The sequence below is a fragment of the Lichenostomus cassidix genome, unplaced genomic scaffold, assembly GCF_008360975.1.
Source record: "Lichenostomus cassidix isolate B80296 unplaced genomic scaffold, HeHo_3.0 HiC_scaffold_528, whole genome shotgun sequence".
Classification (NCBI taxonomy): Eukaryota; Metazoa; Chordata; class Aves; order Passeriformes; family Meliphagidae; genus Lichenostomus; species Lichenostomus cassidix.
This window is the reverse complement of record NW_028147563.1, coordinates 248,004-267,003: the sequence shown is the minus strand read 5'-3', so window position 1 is coordinate 267,003 and position 19,000 is coordinate 248,004. Positions and strand designations below refer to the sequence as shown.

At 48.0% G+C, this 19,000-nt stretch overlaps 1 protein-coding gene and 1 long non-coding RNA gene across 5 annotated transcripts; both read left to right on the top strand.

The window, feature by feature from the left end:
- The first annotated feature begins 4,836 nt into the window (after nucleotides 1–4,836).
- On the top strand, nucleotides 4,837–15,973 carry LOC146422069 (lymphokine-activated killer T-cell-originated protein kinase-like). Of its 2 annotated transcripts, none has more exons than XM_085046748.1 (7): nucleotides 4,837–4,966; nucleotides 7,233–7,323; nucleotides 8,784–8,926; nucleotides 10,694–10,863; nucleotides 11,492–11,621; nucleotides 12,566–12,736; nucleotides 15,665–15,973. In XM_085046748.1, the coding sequence occupies exons 1-7, from the start codon at nucleotides 4,918–4,920 to the stop codon at nucleotides 15,868–15,870; spliced, it is 960 nt and encodes a 319-aa protein (XP_084902874.1). In that variant the 5' UTR covers nucleotides 4,837–4,917; the 3' UTR covers nucleotides 15,871–15,973. The 2 variants fall into 2 exon arrangements, with proteins under 2 accessions (XP_084902874.1, XP_084902875.1); XM_085046749.1 differs by lacking the exon at nucleotides 15,665–15,973 and adding an exon at nucleotides 14,239–14,294.
- A 426-nt stretch (nucleotides 15,974–16,399) lies between these two features.
- On the top strand, nucleotides 16,400–17,933 carry LOC146422068 (uncharacterized). 3 transcript variants are annotated; one of them, XR_014848399.1, is made up of 4 exons: nucleotides 16,400–16,844; nucleotides 16,935–16,979; nucleotides 17,248–17,335; nucleotides 17,762–17,933. It is a non-coding gene; the product is annotated as an uncharacterized LOC146422068 (long non-coding RNA). The 3 variants fall into 3 exon arrangements; XR_014848401.1 differs by lacking the exon at nucleotides 16,935–16,979 and having other exon boundaries at nucleotides 16,400–16,730; nucleotides 17,269–17,335; XR_014848400.1 differs by lacking the exon at nucleotides 17,248–17,335 and having other exon boundaries at nucleotides 16,935–17,001; nucleotides 17,786–17,933.
- Nucleotides 17,934–19,000: the final 1,067 nt, after the last annotated feature.

Below are 19,000 nucleotides of genomic sequence, written 5' to 3'. Positions count from 1 at the left end.
AGGAGCGATGAGGGTTTGGGGGTTTGGGGTCTTGGTGGTCAAGGAATGATTGGGATTTATGGGGTTCCAGGGATTTATGGGGGTCTGGGTGCCATGGTGGATCAGAGAACAATGGGGTTTCTGGGGTTTTATGGGGGTTTGGGTTCTGTTGGGCGTCAAGGAGGGATGAGGGTTTAGGGGGATTTGGGGTCTGGGGGGGATCAATGAACAATCAGGATTTATGGGGTCTGGGGGTTCAAAGAGTGCTGAGGATTTCTGGGGTCTGGGGGGATCAAAGAACAATGGGGTTTATGGGTTTTATGGGGGTTTGGGTTCTGTGGGGCATCAAGGAGTGATGAGGGTTTGGGGGTTTGGGGTCTTGATGGTCAAGGAATGATTGGGATTTATGGGGTTTTATGAGGGATTTATGGGGGTCTGGGTGCCATGGTGGATCAGAGAACAATGGGGTTTCTGGGGTTTTATGGGTTTTGGGTTCTGTTGGGCGTCAAGGAGGGATGAGGGTTTAGGGGGATTTGGGGTCTGGGGGGGATCAATGAACAATCAGGATTTATGGGGTCTGGAGAGGTCAAAGAGTGATGAGGATTTATGGGGTCTGGGGGGACCAAAGAACAACGGGGTTTATGGGGTTTTATGGGGTTTGGGTTCTGTGGGGTGTCAAGGAGGGATGAGGGTTTGGGGGATTTGGGGTCTGGGGATCAATGAACAATCAGGATTTATGGGGTCTGGAGAGGTCAAAGAGTGATGAGGATTTATGGGGTCTGGGGGGACCAAAGAACAATGGGGTTTATGGGGTTTTATGGGGTTTGGGTTCTGTGGGGTGTCAAGGAGCGATGAGGGCTTGAGGGGATTTGGGGTCTGGGGGATCAATGAACAATTGGGATTTATGGGGTTTTATGGGGGTTTAGGGTCTTGGTGGTCAGGGAAAAATTGGGATTTATGGGGTTTTATGAGGGCTTGAGGGGATTTGGGGTCTGGGGGATCAATGAACAATCAGGATTTATGGGGTTTTATGAGGGTTTGAGGGGATTTGGGGTCTGGGGATCAATGAACAATCAGGATTTATGGGGTCTGGGGGTCAAAGACTGATGAGGCTTTATGGGATGGCACGGACCCTACAGAGACACCCCAAACCCCTCGCTGACCCCACACAGCCCCCAAACCCCCCAACAGCCCCAGCCACGCCCCTATAGGCCACGCCTCTATAGGCCACGCCCCTTTAGGCCACGCCCCTCCAGGTGTGTTCATTCTGCACTTCCCGGTTTTTGGGGCTCCGGAGGTGCTTTCCGTGGGAGCAGACACGGCCCGGGGGGACTCGGCGTGCGGGAATTTTGGGAATTTTGGGAGCACTGACTGCCCGTGGGACAGAGGATGCAGGAATTGTGGGATGATTGACTGTGGGATGAGCTCGGGAAGCAGGAATTTTGGGAGAATTTTCTGCCCGTGGGATGGACTGAGGGTGCAGGAATTTTGGGAGGGCTGGACTCAGGATGCAGGAATTTTGGGACCACTGACTGCCCGTGGGATAACTCAGGATGCAGGAATTTTGGGAGAACTTTCTGCTCCTGGGATGGACCCAGGATGCAGGAATTTTGGGAAGTCTGGACTCGGGATGCAGGAATTTTGGGAAGTCTGGACACAGGAAGCAGGAATTTTGGGATGACTGACTGTGGGATAACTCAGGATGCAGGAGTTTTGGGAAGGCTGGACACAGGAAGCAGGAATTTTGGGATGACTGACTGTGGGATAACTCAGGATGCAGGAATTTTGGGAAGGCTGGACACAGGAAGCAGGAATTTTGGGATGACTGACTGTGGGATAACTCAGGATGCAGGAATTTTGGGAAGGCTGGACTCAGGAAACAGGAATTTTGGGGGAACTTTCTGCCCCTGGGATGGACTCGGGATGCAGAATTTTGGGGTGATTGACTGTGGGATAACCCAGGATGCAGGAATTTTGCGATGACTGACTGTGGGATAACTCAGGATGCAGGAATTTTGGGAAGGCTGGACACAGGAAGCAGGAATTTTGGGAGAATTTTCTGCACTGGGATAACTCACGATGCAGGAGTTTTGGGAGAAATTTCTGCTCCCGGGATGGACCCAGGATGCAGGAATTTTGGGAAGTCTGGACTCGGGATGCAGGAATTTTGGGATGACTGCCCGTGGGATAACTCAGGATGCAGGAATTTTGGGAATTTCGGGAATTTCGGGAGCGCTGCCTGCCGGTGCGATGCACTCACGAAGCAGGAAAAGCAGATTTTTCAGGGATTGTCTCACTTCCCCCGATCCTGCTCTGCCCCTGCCGGTGACCAATCCCCTCTCTCCCTCTATCCCGATCCCGATTTTCCCTTGGATTTTTCCCTTGGATTTTTCCCTCTCTCTCCCAGCCCGATTCGCGCCACCCGCGCCGCTCTGGCCACGCCCCCCTCCCTTGGCCACGCCCATATAGCCACCCATTACCATATATGGTGTCTGACCACGCCCCGTGTCTGCTCGCGCCGCTCTGGCCACGCCCCTATGATATCACGCTGACGTCATCGCTCATTACCATATATGGTGGTCGGTCACGCCCATCGCCGTGGCCACGCCCCCGGAAGGGGCGGAGCTTGCAGCGCGCGCCGGATTTGAAACAGACGCTGCTAACGGCTGGGGCGGGAAAGGGAAAGGAAATATCCCGGGATTGGCTTGGAGCGGGAAAGGAAATATCCCGGGATTGGCTTGGAGCGGGAAAGGGAAAGGAAATATCCCGGGATTGGCTGGACGGGAGAAGGAAAGGGAATATCCCGGGATTGGCTGGGGCGGGAAAGGGAAAGGAAACCGGGATTGCCTGGAGCGGGAGAAGGAAAGGGAATATCCCGGGATTGGCTTGAATCGGGAAAGGGAAAGGGAATATCCCGGGATTGCCTGGAGCTGGACCGGGAAAAGCATCCTGAATTCCCTGGGATCGGGAGAGGGAAAAGCATCCCGGGATTGCCCTGGATCGGCTCCAAGAGTGGGAAAAGGATCCCGAATTCCCTGGGATCGGCACCAGGAGTGGGAAAAGGATCCCGAATTCCCTGGGATCGGGAGCGGGAAAAGGATCCGGAATTCCCTTGGATCGGCACCAGGAGTGGGAAAAGGATCCGGAATTCCCTGGGATCGGCACCGGGAACTCCAAACCGAGGTAGGAGCAGGATGGTGCTGCTGCCAGCCGAGCTGGGATTCCCATTCCCTAATCTGGGATCCCCCATTCCCCGAGCTGGGATCCCCCATTCCCCGAGCTGGGATTCCCCATTCCCTAATTTGGGATTCCCATTCCCTGAGCTGGGATCCCCCATTCCCTAATTTGGGATTCCCCATTCCCTGAGCTGGGATTTCACCCCAAACTGGGATCCTCTCCATCCTCCAGATTTGGATTCATCCAGCCTGTTATCCCCAATTCCCCAGTCCGGGATCCCCCAGTTCCCAAATCCAGGATTCCCCAATTCCCAAATCCAGGATTCCCCAATTCCCAAATCCAGGATTACCCAATTCCCAATCCCGGGATCCCTCAACTCCCAAATCCAGGATCCCTCAATTCCCAAATCCAGGATTCCCCAATTCCCAAACCTGGGACCCCTCAGTTCCCAAACCTGTTATCCCTAATTCCCAAATCCGATATCCCCCAATTCCCAATCCCGGGATCCCCCAGTTCCCAAATCCAGGATTACCCAGTTCCCAAATCCAGGATCCCCCAATTCCCAAACCTGGGATCCCCTAATTCCCAAATCCAGGATCCCCTAATTTCCAAACCCAGGATCCCCAATTTCCCAAACCTGGGACCTTCTGTGATTCTCCAATCCAGAATTTCCTCCCCCAATTCCCAAATCCAGGATCCCCTAATTCCCAAACCTGGGACCCCTCAGTTCTCAAACCTGTTATCCCTAATTCCCAAATCCTAAATCTCCCAATTCCCAAATCCAGTTTCCTCAAATTCCCAAATCCAGGGTCCCTGATGTCCCAAACCTGGAACCTTCCTCAAGTCTCCAATCCAGAATTTCCCCCCCTCAAATCCCAAATCCAGGATCCCCCAGTTCCCAAATCCCCCAATTCCCAAATCCAGGATCTCTCAATTCCCAAATCTGATATCCCCCAATTCCCTAACCTGCTATCCCCTAATTCCCAAACCCGGGATCCCCCAATTCCCAAACCTGGGACCCCTCAGTTCCCAAACCTGTTATCCCCAATTCCCAAATCCAGGATGCCCTAAATCCCAAACCTGTTATCTCTAATTCCCAAATCCCGAATCCCCAGATTCCCAAATCCAATATCCCCCAATTCCCAAACCTGGGATCTTCCTCAATTCTCCAATCTAGAATTTCTCCCCCACAAATCCCAAATCCAGGATTCCCTAATTCCCAAACCTGTTATCCTCAATTCCCAAATCCCCCAATTCCCAAATCCAGGATCCCCCAAATCTCGAATCCCCAAATTCCCAAATCCAATATCCCCCAATTTCCCAAACCTGGGACCTTCCTCAATTTTCCAATCTAGAATTTCTCCCCCACAAATCCCAAATCCAGGATCCCCTAATTCCCAAATCCAGGATCCCCCAGTTCCCAAATTCCCCAATTCCCAAATCCAGGATTCCCCAGTTCCCAAATCCAGGATCCCCCAATTCCTCAGCCTGCTATCCCCTAATTCCCAAATCCAGAACCCCCTAATTCCCAAACCTGGGACCCCTCAGTTCCCAAACCTGTTATCCCTAATTTCCAAATCCCGAATCCCCAAATTCCCAAATCCGATATCCCCCAATTCCCAAACCTGGGATCCCCTAATTCCCAAATCCAGAATCCCGTAATTCTCAAATCCTGCTCCCCCCCATAGTCTCTCCATGTCCCCTCGTGTCCCTCAGGATCAGAATTAGGATTGGGATCGGGATTGGGATCAGCTCAGCTCCATGGACACCTTCCAGTCTCCAACCCCTTCGTGCCGCAAGGAGAAATCAGGTGAGGAACTCCGGGATGATCCTGGAATATTCCCACTGGGAATGGCTGAGATCCCAAAGGTTTTTCCATGGGAAACACCCTCATTCCAAACCAGGAATGTTTCCCATCCCTATTTCCATCCCTTGTTTCCCATCCCTGTTTTCCATCTGTGTTTTCCATGTTTTTCCCATCCATGTTTCCCATCCTTGTTTTCCATCCCTGTTTCCCCTCCCTGTTTTCCATCCACATTTTCCATGTTTTTCCCATCCGTGTTTCCCATCCTTGTTTTCCATCCCCATTTCCCATCCCTGTTTTTCCCATCCATATTTCCATCCCTGTTTCCCATCCCTTGTTTTTCCCATCCGTGTTTTCCATGTTTTTCCCATCCGTGTTTTCCATGTTTTTCCCATCCGTGTTTTCCATGTTTTTCCCATCCCTGTTTCCCATCCCTGTTTCCCATCCATGTTTTCCATGTTTTTCCCATCCCTGTTTCCCATCCTTGTTTTCCATCCATATTTCCCATCCCTGTTTCCCATCCACGTTTTCTATGTTTTTCCCATCCATGTTTCCCATCCCTACTTTCCATCCCTGTTTTTCCCACCTATTTTTCCCATCCATATTTCCATCCGTTTCCCATCCCTATTTCCCATCCATGTTTCCCACACCTGTTTTCCATCCCTATTTTCCATCCATATTTTCCATGTTTTTCCCATCCCTGTTTTCCATCCCCATTTCCCATCCCTGTTTTCCATCCAGTGAGGGAGGTGGGAATGGATTGAGGGGTTGGGATTTGGGAAAATCTCGGGAAAACATTGGGGAAAGGGGGTTGGAAGGAGCTTTCCCTAAAAACCGGAGTTGGGAATTTGGTTTGTGATCCAGCGGGAATCATGGAATTTCAAACCTGGGAATCCAAGCATTCCCAGCATTCCCTGATCCAGGTTCCTCCAAATCTGCAGGGATTTCACTCCCTCCGGGAATGGGGCTGGAAAATCCTTTCCAGGCAGGAGTTGTTCCCAATTCCCAACCCCGTTTTCCTGGGAACAGCTCCAGGCCATTCCCTGTTATCCCAGCTGTGATTCCCAGGAGCAGATCCTGATCCAGCTGGGGAAACTCCGGGAATTCCCATGGGATCAGCGGGATCTTTTCCTGTGGGATCACTGGGATCATTTCCCCATGGAATCATTGGGATCCCTTTCCCTTGGGATCGCTATGATCCCTTTCTTGTGGGATCATTGGGATAATTCCATGTGGGATCACTGGGATCCCTTTCCCTTGGGATCATTGGGATAATTCCCCATGGAATCATTGGGATCCTTTTTCCATGGGATCATTGGGATCCCTTTCCTGTGGGATCACTGGGATTCTTTTCCCATGGGATGATTGGGATATTTTTCCTGTGGGATCATTGGGATAATTCCCCATGGAATCATTGGGATCTCTTTCCTGTGGGATCAATGGGATCATTTCCCCATTGGATTGTTTGGATCAATTTCCCAATTGGGATCTTTTTCCCATGGGATCATTGGGATAATTCCCGATGGGATCATTGGGATAATTCCCCATGGAGTCATTGGGATAATTCCCCATGGGATCATTGGGATAATTCCCCATGGAGTCATTGGGATAATTCCCCATGGGATCATTGGGATAATTCCCCATGGGATCATTGGGATAATTCCCCATGGAGTCATTTGGATAATTTCCCTATGGGATCATTGGGATAATTCCCCATGGAGTCATTGGGATAATTTTCCATGGGATCATTGGGATAATTCCCCATGGGATCATTGGGATAATTTTCCATGGGATCATTTGGATCATTTCCATATGGGATAATTGGGATCCTTTTCCCGGGAGATCACTGGGATAATTCCCCATGGGATCACTGGAATCCCTTTCCCTTGGGATCATTGGGATAATTTCCCCATGGGATCATTGGGATCCCTTTCCCTGGAGATAATTGGGACCCTTTTCCTGTTGAATAATTGAATTATTCCGTTGAAAAATTCCTTTTCCCATGGAATCATGATGATCCTTTTCCCATGGGATCATTGGGATAATTCCCCATGGGATCATTGGGATAATTCCCCATGGGATGATCAGGATAATTCCCCCATGGGATCATTGGGATAATTCCCCATGGGATCATTGGGATCCTTTTCCCATGGCATTATTGGGATCCTTTTCCCATGGAATCACCGGGATAATTCCCATGGAATCACCGGGATAATTCCCATGGAATCACCGGGATAATTCCTACGGGATCACCGTTATCCGTTTCCCGCAGATCCCGGCGCCGTTGCCGTGACGATCCCGGCGTCTCCCTTCATGCAGAAGTTGGGATTCGGCACTGGAGTCAGCGTGTACCTGATGAAAAGGTCGGGAATGGGATTGGGAAAGATCCCGGGAATCACCCGGGGGATGGGAGCAGCCTTTCCTGGCGGGAATTCCGGGATTTGGGGTCATTAATTTGGGATAAACCCTGGCTGGAATTCCAGGATTTTTGCTCCATTATTTTGGGATAACCCCTGGCTGGAATTCCAGGATTTGGGGACAATTATTTTGGGATTTGGGCTCTATTCCTGGGATAAACTGACTGGAAAGCAGGGATTTGGGTTCCATTATTTTGGGATAAACCCTGGCTGGAATTCCAGGATTTGGGTTCCATTATTTTGGGATAACCCCTGGCTGGAATTCTGGGATTTTTGCTGCAATATTTTGGGATAACACCTGGCTGGAATTCCAGGATTTTGCTCCATTCCTTCCTCCACCACCCTGATCTCCACCAGGAAATGCGAATGGATGGAAATTCCCTTTCCCAGCAAATCCCACGGAGGAATTCAGACAATTCCCAATTTTCCCATCCCGCGGCAGACTTGAATCCTTTTCCTGCTTTTCCTCACCAATCCCATGGGAATTCCAGAGGTTTTTCCTGCCCATTCCAGTGTTTTCCATGGGAATTCTAGAGTTTTTTCCCACCCATTTTGCTGTTTTCCATGGGAATTCCAGAGGTTTTTCCTGTCCATTCCAGTGTTATCCATGGGAATTCCAGAGGTTTCTCTCACCCATTCCGTTGTTATCCATGGGAATTCCAGAGGTTTTTCCCATCCATTCTGGTGTTTTCCATGGGAATTCCAGAGGTTTTTCCCACCTGTTCCGCTGTTATCCATGGGAATTCCAAAGATTTTTTCTGCCCATTCTGATGTTTTCCATGGGAATTCCAGAGGTTTTTCCCTCCCTTTACGGTGTTATCCATGGGAATTCCAAGGATTTTTCCTGCCCATTCCGGTGTTATCCATCAGAATTCCAGAGGTTTTCCTGCCCATTCCAGTGTTTTCCATGGGAATTCCAGAGGTTTCTCTCACCCATTCCGTTGTTATCCATGGGAATTCCAGAGGTTTCTCTCACCCATTCCGTTGTTATCCATGGGAATTCCAGAGGTTTTTCTTGCCCATTCCGGTGTTTTCCATGGGAATTCCAGAGGTTTTCCCGCCTGTTCCGCTGTTATCCATGGGAATTCCAAAGATTTTTTCTGCCCATTCTGATGTTTTCCATGGGAATTCCAGAGGTTTTTCCCTCCCTTTACGGTGTTATCCATGGGAATTCCAAGGATTTTTCCTGCCCATTCCGGTGTTATCCATCAGAATTCCAGAGGTTTTCCTGCCCATTCCAGTGTTTTCCATGGGAATTCCAGAGGTTTCTCTCACCCATTCCATTGTTATCCATGGGAATTCCAGAGGTTTTTCCCATCCATTCTGGTGTTTTCCATGGGAATTCCAGAGGTTTTTCTTGCCCATTCCGGTGTTTTCCATGGGAATTCCAGCGGTTTTCCCGGCAGGTCTCCGCAGGGATCGTCGCGCTCTCCCTGGGCTGTGAAGAAAATCAATTCCGGTTGCTCGCGGAGCCAACGGAGCGAATTCCAGCGGAGACTGCGGGAGGAGGCGAAAATCCTGCGGGATCTGCAGCATCCCAACATCGTGGGTAGGGAATGCTGGGAATTATTCTGGGAATTCTGGGAATAACGGGAATTCTGGGAATGAATGGGGAATGGATCTGCAGCATCCCAACATCGTGGGTAGGGAATGCTGGGAATTATTCTGGGAATAACGGGAATTCTGGGAATAACAGGAATTCTGGGAATAACGGGAATTCTGGGAATGAATGGGGAATGGATCTGCAGCATCCCAACATCGTGGGTAGGGAATGCTGGGAATTATTCTGGGAATAACGGGAATTCTGGAAATGGGAATGGATTGGGAATGAGGGAAACATCATGGGTCAGGATGCTCAGGAATTCCAGGAATTCTGGGAATTCTGGGAATGGATCCTGCGGGATCTGCAACATCCCAACATGGTGGGCCAGGATGCTCGGAAATTCCAGGAATTCGGGGAATTCTGGGAATGGAGCCATTGGGAATGGAGGGAATGACGGAATGACAGAATGGAGGGAATGCAGGGAATTCTGGGAATGGAGGGAATGAGGGAATGGAGAGTTGGATCCACCCAGGATCATGGGAGCTATCAGGGCTGGGATGGGATTTATGGGATTTGAGGTCCTTTCTCACCCAAACCATTCCATGATTGTTGCTGCCATCCCATCCCAATATCCTATTATCCCATCATTCCATCATCCAATTATTCCAATATGTCATTATTCCATTATCCCATCCCTTTATCCCATTATCCCATATCCAATATACCATTATCCCAATATCCCAATATCCTAATATCCCAATATCCCAATATCCAATCCCATCATCCCATTATCCCATCCTATCACATTATCCCGTTATCCCATCATCCCATAATCCTATCCCACTATCCCATTCCATCCTATCACATTATTCCATCATCCCACAATCCCATTATCCCAATATCCCATCGTCCCATCATCCCATTATCCCACAATCCCATCCCATCCTATCACATCATCCCATTATTCCATTATGCCACTATCCCATTATCCTGTTATCGTTATCCCATCCCATCCTATCCCATTATCTCATTATCCCACAATCCCATCATTCCATTATTCCATTATCCCATATCCCATTATCCAATCCCATCATCCCATTATCCCATCCTATCACATTATCCCATAATCCCATCATCCCATAATCCCGTAATCCTATCCCACTATCCCATTCTATCCTATCACATTATTCCATCATCCTACAATCCCGTTATCCCACAATCCCATCATCACATCCCATCCCATTACCCCATCCCATAATCCCATTATTCCATCATCCCATCATCATATTATCCCATTATCCCACAATCCCATCCCATCCCATCCTATCACATCATCTCACTATCCCATTATATCCCATTATCCTGTTATCCCATCCCATCCTATCCCATCATCTCATTATCCACAATCCCATCATCCCATTATTTCATTATCCCATTATTCCATCCCATCCTATCCCACTTTTCCATTATCCCACTTTCCCATCATCCCATCATCCCATTATTTCATTATTCCATTATCCCATTATCCCATCCCATCCCATTTTTCTATTATCCCATTTTCCCATCATCCCATTATTTCATTATCCCACTATCCCATCCTATCCCACTTTTCCATTATCCCATTTTCCCATCATCCCACAATCCCATCATCCCACAATCCCATTATCCCACTACCCCATCATCCCATCCCATAATCCCATCATCCCATCATCCCACAATCCAATCCCATTATCCAATCCCACAATCTCCAATCCCATTTTCCCACCCTCCCAGGGTACCGCGCTCTCACGGAGGCTCCCGACGGCTCTCTCTGCCTGGCCATGGAATTCGGGGGAGAGAAATCCCTCAACGACCTGATCGAGGAGCGCCGCGAGCAGCGGCTGGGAGCTTTCCCTGCTCCCCGGATCTTCCAGGTGGCCCTCAGCATGGCCAGGGGGCTGAAGGTAACGGGAAAATCCGGGAATTTGGGAAAATCTGGGAAAATTTGGGAAAAACGGGGTTGGGAGAGGGATGGGGGGAGTTTTGGGAAGGAATTCCCGGCTGGGCTGGAATTTCTGGATAATCCATGGCTGCCCCTGGATCCCTGGGAATGTCCAAGGATGGATTTGGATCCACCTGGGGTTGGAATAGGATGGGATTGAAATCCATGGATCCCAAATTATTCCGGAATTCTGGGCTGAAGGACACTCGGAATCCATCCAGAGGGATTTTGCTGGAATTCGGGGATGGCAAAGGGCAGGGAGATCCTTGCTGGAGTGCCGAGATTCCCAGGGAAGCTCCTCGATCCCGAAATTCCTTCCCAGGATGGATCCAACCTCAGGCTGGGAGAGCTGGGAGTGGAGGGAATTCCCTGGGAAAGGGGAGATTGCTTGGGATTTGGGAAGGAATTCCCGGCTGGGATGGAATTCCTGGATATTCCTGGATCCCTGGGAATTCCAAGCAAAATTTGGATCCACAATCCATGGATTTTCAGCCATCGCTTAGCTTTCCACTCCGCATTTCCTCGGCAATCCCGCAGATCAGGAATTCTCCCTGTTTTCCCAACTTTGTGGTTTTTCCCGGGATTTGCAGTATCTGCACAACGAGAAGCGTTTGCTCCACGGCGACATCAAATCCCCCAACGTCGTCGTCCGCGGGGAATTCCAGTCCGTGAAGATCTGCGACGTCGGAGTGTCGCTGCCGCTGGATGAGAACCTGACAGGTGGGAACGCCGAGATTCCCGGGAAAAATCCCGAGATTCCCGGGAAAAATCCCGAGATTCCCGGGAAAAATCCCGAGATTCCGGGCTTTGGGAGGTTTGGTGGGGTTGGGAGGATTATTCCCAAGAAAAGGTTTGGAATTTCTCTCGGCTGCCTGAGGATTTGTCTGAGGTTTTGGCCATGGAGATGGAGATGCAGGATCTGGAATTTCCGGGAAGAATGGAGGAGTTTTTATTGGGAATATTCAGCTGGAGGCTCTGGAGTCTCCCGGAGGAATGTTGGGAATTGATGTTTTTATGGAATCTGGAGCTGGAGGCACTGGAATTTCCTGGAAAGGGAGAATGTGGGAATGGATGAGGTTTTATTGGGAATCTGGAGCTGGAGGCTCTGGAATGGATCAGGTTTATTGGGAATCTCCAGCTGGAGCAGTGGAATCCCCTGGAGAGGAGGAGGGTGGGAATGGATCAGGTTTGATTTGGAATATTGAGCTGAAAGCTCTGGAACGTCCAGGAGAAATGTGGGAATGGCTGGGAATTTATTTTATTGGGAATATTCAGCTGGAGGATGGGAATTGATCCATTTTTATTGGGAATATTCAGCTGGAGGCTCTGGAATTTCTTGGAAAGAGAGACTGTGGAGAATGGATCCATTTTTATTGGGAATTTGGAGCTGGAGGGTGGAATGCATCAGTTTTATTGGGAATATTCAGCTGGAGGCTCTGGAATCTCCGGGAGGAATGTGGGAATGGATCAGGTTTATTGGGAATTTGGAGCTGGAGGGTGGGAATGGATTCCTTTTCCTTGGGAATCTGGAGCTGGATGGTGGAATCTGGAAGGATCCATAGGGCTCTGGAATCCATCTGGGAATGGGGAATCCCAGGATTTGGGATCCCCAGAATTCCCTGTGGGTCGGGAATTCCCCCTAATCCCAGCCCACCCCATGGCAGTGAGCTCGCCGGAGCTGCGCTACATCGGCACGGAGCCCTGGAAGCCTCGGGAAGCGCTGGATCCGCAGGGAATCATCTCGGATAAATCCGACATCTTCCCCTTCGGCCTGACGCTGTGGGAAATGCTGACCCTGAGCATCCCTCACCTGCCCGAGCTGGGATCGGACAGCGGTGGGAATTCCGGCTGGGAATGCGGGAATGGGGGGGGGAGAGGTGGGAATGGGGGGTTGGAGGAGGGAAAATTCCAGGGAAATCCTTGGAGTGTTGGATGGAGGTTTCCGGGAGAGCTGGAGAGGGATTTGGGGGAAGGGATTTGGGAAAGTGGGAAGGGGAATGGGGAGGTTTGGTGGGATTTGGGAAGGAATTGCTGGTTGGGAGGAATTCTGGGATAATCCATGGCTGCCCCTGGATCCCTGGGAATGTCCAAGGATGGATTTGGATCTACCTGGGATTGGAATGGGATTGGATTGAAGCTCCATGGATCCCAAATTATTCTGGAATTCTGGGATGAAGGACACTCGGAATCCATCCAGAGGGATTTTGCTGGAATTCGGGGATGGCAAAGGGCAGGGAGATCCTTGCTGGAGTGCCGAGATTCCCAGGGAAGCTCCTCGATCCCGAAATTCCTTCCCAGGATGGATCCAACCTCAGGCTGGGAGAGCTGGGAATGGAGGGAATTCCCTGGGAAAGGGGAGATTGCTTGGGATTTGGGAAGGGATTCCCGGCTGGGCTGGAATTCCCAGGGAAGCTGTGGCTCCATGGGGATTCCCAGGATGGATTTGGGATTGTGGGAAGTGCTGGGGTTGGATCAGGATTGGATCCAAACTCAATTCCACAGGATTCACTCCAATCCCAACAATTCCCAACCATTCCTAACCTCAATCCCACCAATTCCCACCATTCCAGAGAGCTCCTTTTCCAAGAATTTCTTTGATGAGGATTCCCACTCCCAACCAATCCCAACAATTCCTAACCAGTTCCCAACCAAAATTCCCAACCATTCCCAAAAAATCCCAACCAAGCCCAACAATTCCCAACCAATCCCAACCATTCCCAACGAATCCCAGTAATTCCCAGCTATTCCCAACAATCCCAACCAATCCAAATCAAACCCAACAATTCCCAACCAATTCCCAACCAATCCCGAGGGATTCACTCCAATCCAAACAAATCCCAACCAATCCCAACAACTCCCAACCTCAATTCCCACCAACTCCCAACCTCGATCCCACAATTCCCGCCCTTCCCACCACTCCAGAGAGCTCCTTTTCCAAGGATTCCTTCAAGGATTCCTTCAATGAGGATTCCTACTCCCAACCAATCCCAACAATTCCCAACCATTCCAAGCCAATGCCAAGGGATTCACTCCAATCCCACAATTTCCAACAATTCCCAACCAATCCCAACAATTCCCAAGGGATTCACTCCAATCCCAAGCATTCCCAACCCATCCCAACAATTCCAGCCAATTCCCAACAATTCCCAACCAATCCCAAGGGATTCACTCAAATTCCCAACAATTCCCAAGGGATTCACTCCAATCCCAACCAATTTCCAACCAATCCCAACCAACCCCAACATTTCCCAACCATTCCTAAGCCAATCCCAACAACAATTCCCAACATTTCCCAACAATTAATTCCCAACAATTCCCGCCCTTCCCACCACTCCAGAGAGCTCCTTTTCCGAGGATTCCTTCGATGAGGATTCCTAATCCCAACCAATCCCAAAGGACTCACTCCAATCCCAACAATCCCAACCAATCCCAACATTCCCAACAATTCCCAACCTCAATCCCAGTAATTCCAACCCAATTCCCAAACAATTCCCACCACTCCAGAGAGCTCCTTTTCCGAGGATTCCTTCGATGAGGATTCCTAATCCCAACCAATCCCAACAATTCCCAACAATTCCCAAGAGATTCACTCCAATCCCAACAGTTCTCAACCCATCCCAACTAATCCCAAAAATTCCCAGAGAATTCCCAACCAAACCCAACCATTCCCAACCAATCCTAACCAATCCCAACATTTCCCAACCTCAATCCCACAACTCCCGCCCTTTCCGCCCCTCCAGAGAGCTCCTTTTCCGAGGATCCCTTCGATGAGGATTCCTAATCCCAACCAAACCCAACCAATCCCAACATTCCCAACAATTCCCAACCCAATCCCACAATTCCCAATAATTCCCACCACTCCAGAGAGCTCCTTTTCTGAGGATTCCTTCGATGAGGATTCCTAATCCCAACCAATCCCAACAATTCCCAACCATTCCAAACCAATGCCAAAGGATTCACTCCAATCCCACAATTTCCAACAATTCCCAACCAATCCCAAGGGATTCACTCAAATTCCCAACAATTCCCAAGGGATTCACTCCAATCCCAACAATTCCCAAGGGATTCACTCCAATTCCCACCATTCCAGAGCTCCTTTTCCGAGGATCCCTTCGACGAGGATTCCTAATCCCAACCAATCCCAACCAACCCCAACATTTCCCAACCAAACCCAACAATTCCCAACCTCAATCCCAGTAATTCCAAACCAATTCCCACAATTCCCACCATTCCAGAGAGCTCCTTTTCCGAGGATTCCTAATCCCAACCAATCCCAACAATTCCCAACCAAACCCAACAATTCCCAACCAATCCCAGTAATTCCAAACCAATTCCCAAACAATTCCCACCATTCCAGAGAGCTCCTTTTCCGAGGATTCCTTCGACGAGGATTCCTAATCCCAACCAAACCCAACCAAACCCAACAATTCCCAACAATTCCCAACCCAATCCCAGTAATTCCAAACCAATTCCCAAACAATTCCCACCACTCCAGAGAGCTCCTTTTCCGAGGATTCCTAATCCCAACCAATCCCAACAATTCCCAACCAAACCCAACAATTCCCAACCTCAATCCCAGTAATTCCAAACCAATTCCAAACCAATTCCCAAACAATTCCCACCACTCCAGAGAGCTCCTTTTCCGAGGATTCCTAATCCCAACCAAACCCAACAATTCCCAACCAATCCCAACAATTCCCAACAATTCCCAACCCAATCCCAGTAATTCCAAACCAATTCCCAAACAATTCCCACCATTCCAGAGAGCTCCTTTTCCGAGGATTCCTTCGACGAGGACTCCTACTACGCCTCGCTGGGCTCGCGGCCGGCGCTGCCCCTGGAGCAGCTGCAGGAATCGCACAGACCCATGGTGGAGCTTTTCTCCGTCTGCACGTCGGAAATTCCCGCCAAGAGACCCTCGGCAGCGCGGATCGTCGAGGTGCTGGAGAATTCCCAGATCCCGGAGTGATTTTCTGGGAATTCCGGAGATTCCGGCTTCCCATCGGCTCCAGCTGGCGTTGGGTTGATGGCGGTTTTGGGGTTTTGGGGTTGGATTTGCCATCTTTATTTTGGGATGGAAGTTTGGGGTTGGATTTTCCTAAATTCGGGATGGATTTTCCCAAGTTTGGGGTTGGATTTTCCATCTATATTTGAGTTGGATTTTCCCTGTTTTTTAGGTTGGATTTTCCCAAGTTTGGGGTTGGATTTTCCCAATTTGGAGTTTGGTTTTCCCTCTTTATTTGGGATGGATTTTCCCCAGTTTAGGGTTGCATTTTCCCTCCCTTTTAGGTCAGATTTCCCTCCTTTTTTGGGTCAGATTTTCCCAAGTTTGGGGTTGGATTTTCCCTCTTTTTTTCCATCAGTTTTGCCCTGTTTGAGTTTAGATTTTCTATCTTTATCTGGGATGGATTTTCCCAAATTTGGGGTTGGATTTTCCCTCCTTTTTGAGTTGGAATTTCCATTTCTCTAGGTTGGATTTTCCCTTTTTTAGGTTGGATTTCCCCTTTTTTTTTTGGGTTGGATTTTCCCAAGTTTAGGGTTGGATTTTCCCTCTTTTTTTGGTTAGATTTTCCCTCTTTTTCAGGTTGGATTTTCCCAAATTTGGGGTTGGATTTTCCCTCTTTTTTAGGCTTCATTTTCCCAAATTTGGGGTTGGATTTTCCCAAATTTGGGGTTGGATTTTCCCAAATTTGGGGTTGGATTTTCCCTCTTTTTTAGGCTTCATTTTCCCAAATTTGGGGTTGGATTTTCCCTCTTTTACATCAGATTTTCCCTTTTTCAGGTCATCTTTTCCCTCCTTTTCAGGCCGGATTTTCCCACTCTTTTGGGGTTGAATATTCCCGATTCGGAGTTCGGTTTCCCAGCTTTATTTGGGATGGATTTCCCCAAGTTTGGGGTTGGATTTTTCCCTCTCTTTGGGGTCACATTTTCCCTCTTTTTTAGGTTGGATTTTTCCCTCTTTGGGGTCGGATTTTCCCAGATTTGGGATTAGGTTTTCTGTTTTTTTCAGGCTGCATTTTCCCTCTTTTTTAGGTTGGATTTTCCCAAGTTTAGGGTTGGATTTTCCCTCCTTTTTAGGTAGGATTTTCCCTTTCTCTAGGTTGGATTTTCCCTCCTTTTTGAATTGAATATTCCTGATTTAGGTTGGATTTTCCCAAGCTTTTAGGTCAGGATTTCCCTCAGTTTTGGGATGTATTTCCCCAAATTTGGGATTGAATTTTCCCTCCTTTTTGAGTTGGATTTTCCCATTCTCTAGCTTGGATTTCCCCAAGTTTAGGGTTGGATTTTCTCCCCTTTTTAGTTGGATTTTCCCAAGTTTAGGATGGGATTTTCCCTCCTTTTTGAGTTGGATTTCCCTTTTCCCCAGTTTGGATTTTCCCAATTTGGAGTTTGGTTTTCCTTCTTTATTTGGGATGGATTTTCCCCACTTTATGGTTGGATTTCCCCCTTTTTTGGGTCGGATTTTCTCAAATTTGGGATTGGATTTTCCCTCCTTTTTTTGGTTGGATTTTCCCAAATTTGGGGTTGGATTTTCCTTCTCTCGGTTGGATTTTCCCTCCTTTTTGAGATGAATATTCCCTGATTTAGGGTGGATTTTCCCAAGCTTTTAGGTCAGGATTTCCCTCAGTTTTGGGATGGATTTTCCCAAGTTTGGGGTTGGAATTTCCCTCTTTTTCAGGCTGGATTTTCCCTCTTTCTTTAGGGGAATTTTTGGGGAAATTAGCTGGATTTTTTTCAAATTTGGGGTTGGATTTCTCCTCTTCTTTGGGTTGAATTTTCCCTTTCTCTAGGTTGGATTTTCCCCCTTTTTTGGGTTGGATTTTCCCTCTTTTTGGGATCAGATTTTCCTTTTTTGTTAGGTTGGATTTTCCCTCCTTTTTGAGTTTGATTTTCCCTCTTTTTCAGGCTGGATTTTCCTAAATTTGGGGTTAAATTTTCCCTCCTTTTAGGGTTGGATTTTCCCTTTTTTTGGGATGGATTTTCCCAAATTTAGGGTTGGATTTTCCCCATTTTTTAGGATGGATTTTGCCTCCTTTTCGAGTTGAATTTTCCCTTTCTCTAGGTTGGATTTTCCCCCTTTTTTGGGTTGGATTTTTCCTTTTTTGGGATGGATTTTCCCAAATCTGGGATTGGATTTTTCCCTCTTTTTTTAGGTTGGATTTTCCCTATTTCGGTTGGATTTTCCCTCCATTTTAAGTTGGATTTTCCCAAGTTTGGGGTTTGATTTTCCCTCTTTTTAAGGTCAGATTTTTTCCTCCTTTCAGGTTGGATTTTCCCTCTTTCTTTAGGGAATTTTTTTGGGGGGAAATTCACTGGATTTTCCCAAATTTGGGGTTAATTTTTCCCTCCTTTTTGAGTTGGATTTTCCTTCTTTTTTTGGTTAGATTTTCCCAAGTTTTTAGATCAGATTTTTCCTCTTCTTTGGGATGGATTTTCCCCCATTTTTAGGGAAATTCCATTTTTTTTTTTAAATTTGGGGTTGGATTTTCCCAAGTTTGAGGTTAGATTTTTCCCAAATTTGGGGTTGGATTTTCCCTCTTTTTTTAGGGAATTTTTTTGGGGGAAATTCACTGGATTTTCCCAAATTTGGGGTTAAATTTTCCCTCCTTTTGGGGTTGGATTTTCCTTCTTTTTTTGGTTGGATTTTCCTGAGTTTTTAGGTCAGATTTTTCCTCTTTGGGATGGATTTTCCCCCATTTTTAGGGAAATTCCATTTTTTTTTTTAAATTTGGGGTTGGATTTTCCCAAGTTTGAGGTTAGATTTTTCCCAAATTTGGGGTTGGATTTTCCCTCTTTTTTTAGGGATTTTTTTGGGGGGAAATTCACTGGATTTTCCCAAATTTGGGGTTAATTTTTCCCTCCTTTTTGAGTTGGATTTTCCCTCTTTCTTTAGCGATTTTTTTGGGGGAAATTCACTGGATTTTTCCAAATTTGGGGTTAAATTTTCCCTCCTTTTGGGGTTGGATTTTCCTTCTTTTTTTGGTTGGATTTTCCCGAGTTTTTAGGTCAGATTTTTCCTCTTTGGGATGGATTTTCCCCCATTTTTAGGGAAATTCCCTTTTTTTTTTAAAATTTGGGGTTGGATTTTCCCTCTTTTT

What these genes read in the sequence shown, in the direction of transcription:
- LOC146422069 (XM_085046748.1), top strand. Translation starts at nt 4,918, where the DNA reads ATGGACACCTTCCAGTCTCCAACCCCTTCGTGCCGCAAGGAGAAATCA. An exon ending in GCAGCATCCCAACATCGTGG is followed by an intron (nt 8,927 to 10,693) that starts GTAGGGAATGCT and finishes CCACCCTCCCAG; the next exon opens with GGTACCGCGCTCTCACGGAG. An exon ending in CGAGCTGGGATCGGACAGCG is followed by an intron (nt 12,737 to 15,664) that starts GTGGGAATTCCG and finishes CCACCATTCCAG; the next exon opens with AGAGCTCCTTTTCCGAGGAT.